The sequence below is a fragment of the Gavialis gangeticus genome, unplaced genomic scaffold (assembly GCF_001723915.1).
Source record: "Gavialis gangeticus isolate Ggan-Ray unplaced genomic scaffold, GavGan_comp1, whole genome shotgun sequence".
Classification (NCBI taxonomy): domain Eukaryota; kingdom Metazoa; phylum Chordata; order Crocodylia; family Gavialidae; genus Gavialis; species Gavialis gangeticus.
The window spans coordinates 21,276,764-21,277,600 of NW_017729000.1; the positions used below are offsets into that span (position 1 = coordinate 21,276,764).

The window sequence follows — 837 nt, forward strand, 5'->3', positions numbered from 1 at the left end:
CCGTGCGGGGGGCATCGGGGCTGCGGCCTCCCCGCCGCACGGCACGGCACGGCCGCCGCTCGGGCCGGGCAGAGTCGGTGCCCCGCTCCCTTCTCCCCTCCCTTTCCCAGCCGCACAGCCCTCGCCCCCTCCGAGGCGCTTCTCCATCCGACAAGCCCGATCGGCTCCGTGGCACCCGGGCGGGGGGCGTCCCGGGAGCGCGGCCGGCGCTCGGGGCAGCACTTACTTGGCGAGGGGGAGTATCTCCCGGGCTCCTGGATCCAGGACGGGCTGTCCTCCGAGGTCTCCGATTTGACCGAGGAGGTCTCAAAGGTTTTTGTAAGCCCCCCGGGGCTGGGAGCCTCCCTGGAGCCGTGCCCGGGCAGCAGCAGGGTCCTGGAGGTGCCCACCGCCGCGGCTCCGTCGCCGGGGCCCGGGGGCACCTCTCGGGGGGGCTTCTTGTCGGACATGAGCGCTTCCACGCTGAAAGGCAGGCTGGAGACTTTGACTTTGGCGTGATCCTCGGCGCCGGCCGCCGGGCCCTCCTCGTCCGAGGAGAAAACCTCCTTCGCCTTGGGAGGAGAAGACATCGCTGCTCTCCCCGCGCCCCGCCGAGCCCTGCCCTGCCCCGAGCTCCGATCCGGGCCCCGCCGCTGCCGCTCGCCGCTCCGGGACCCACCAGCTCCCGCGACTGAGCAACTTTCGCCCCCCCCCCCTTTTGGGTGCAGACGGGGGTTTCCTCCTTTGGGAAGTTGAGTCAAGCCCAGCGAGCCAATGGGAGCAGCCGCCGGGGCTGACGTCAAGGTGTGACTCATGCGATTGGCTCGGGGTGGCTTTGGGTAGTGTTCCCCCCCCCCC

The 837-nt window shown here is 71.7% G+C and overlaps 1 protein-coding gene across 1 annotated transcript in view; it reads right to left on the minus strand.

Moving 5' to 3' along the window:
* The window catches only part of MSX2 (msh homeobox 2), a 5,271-nt gene extending 4,702 nt beyond the window's left edge, over positions 1–569 (minus strand). The window contains exon 1 of the mRNA XM_019506397.1: positions 227–569. Coding sequence (XP_019361942.1) covers positions 227–569 — 343 coding nt within the window. The remainder of the gene's footprint in view (positions 1–226) is intronic.
* Positions 570–837: the final 268 nt, after the last annotated feature.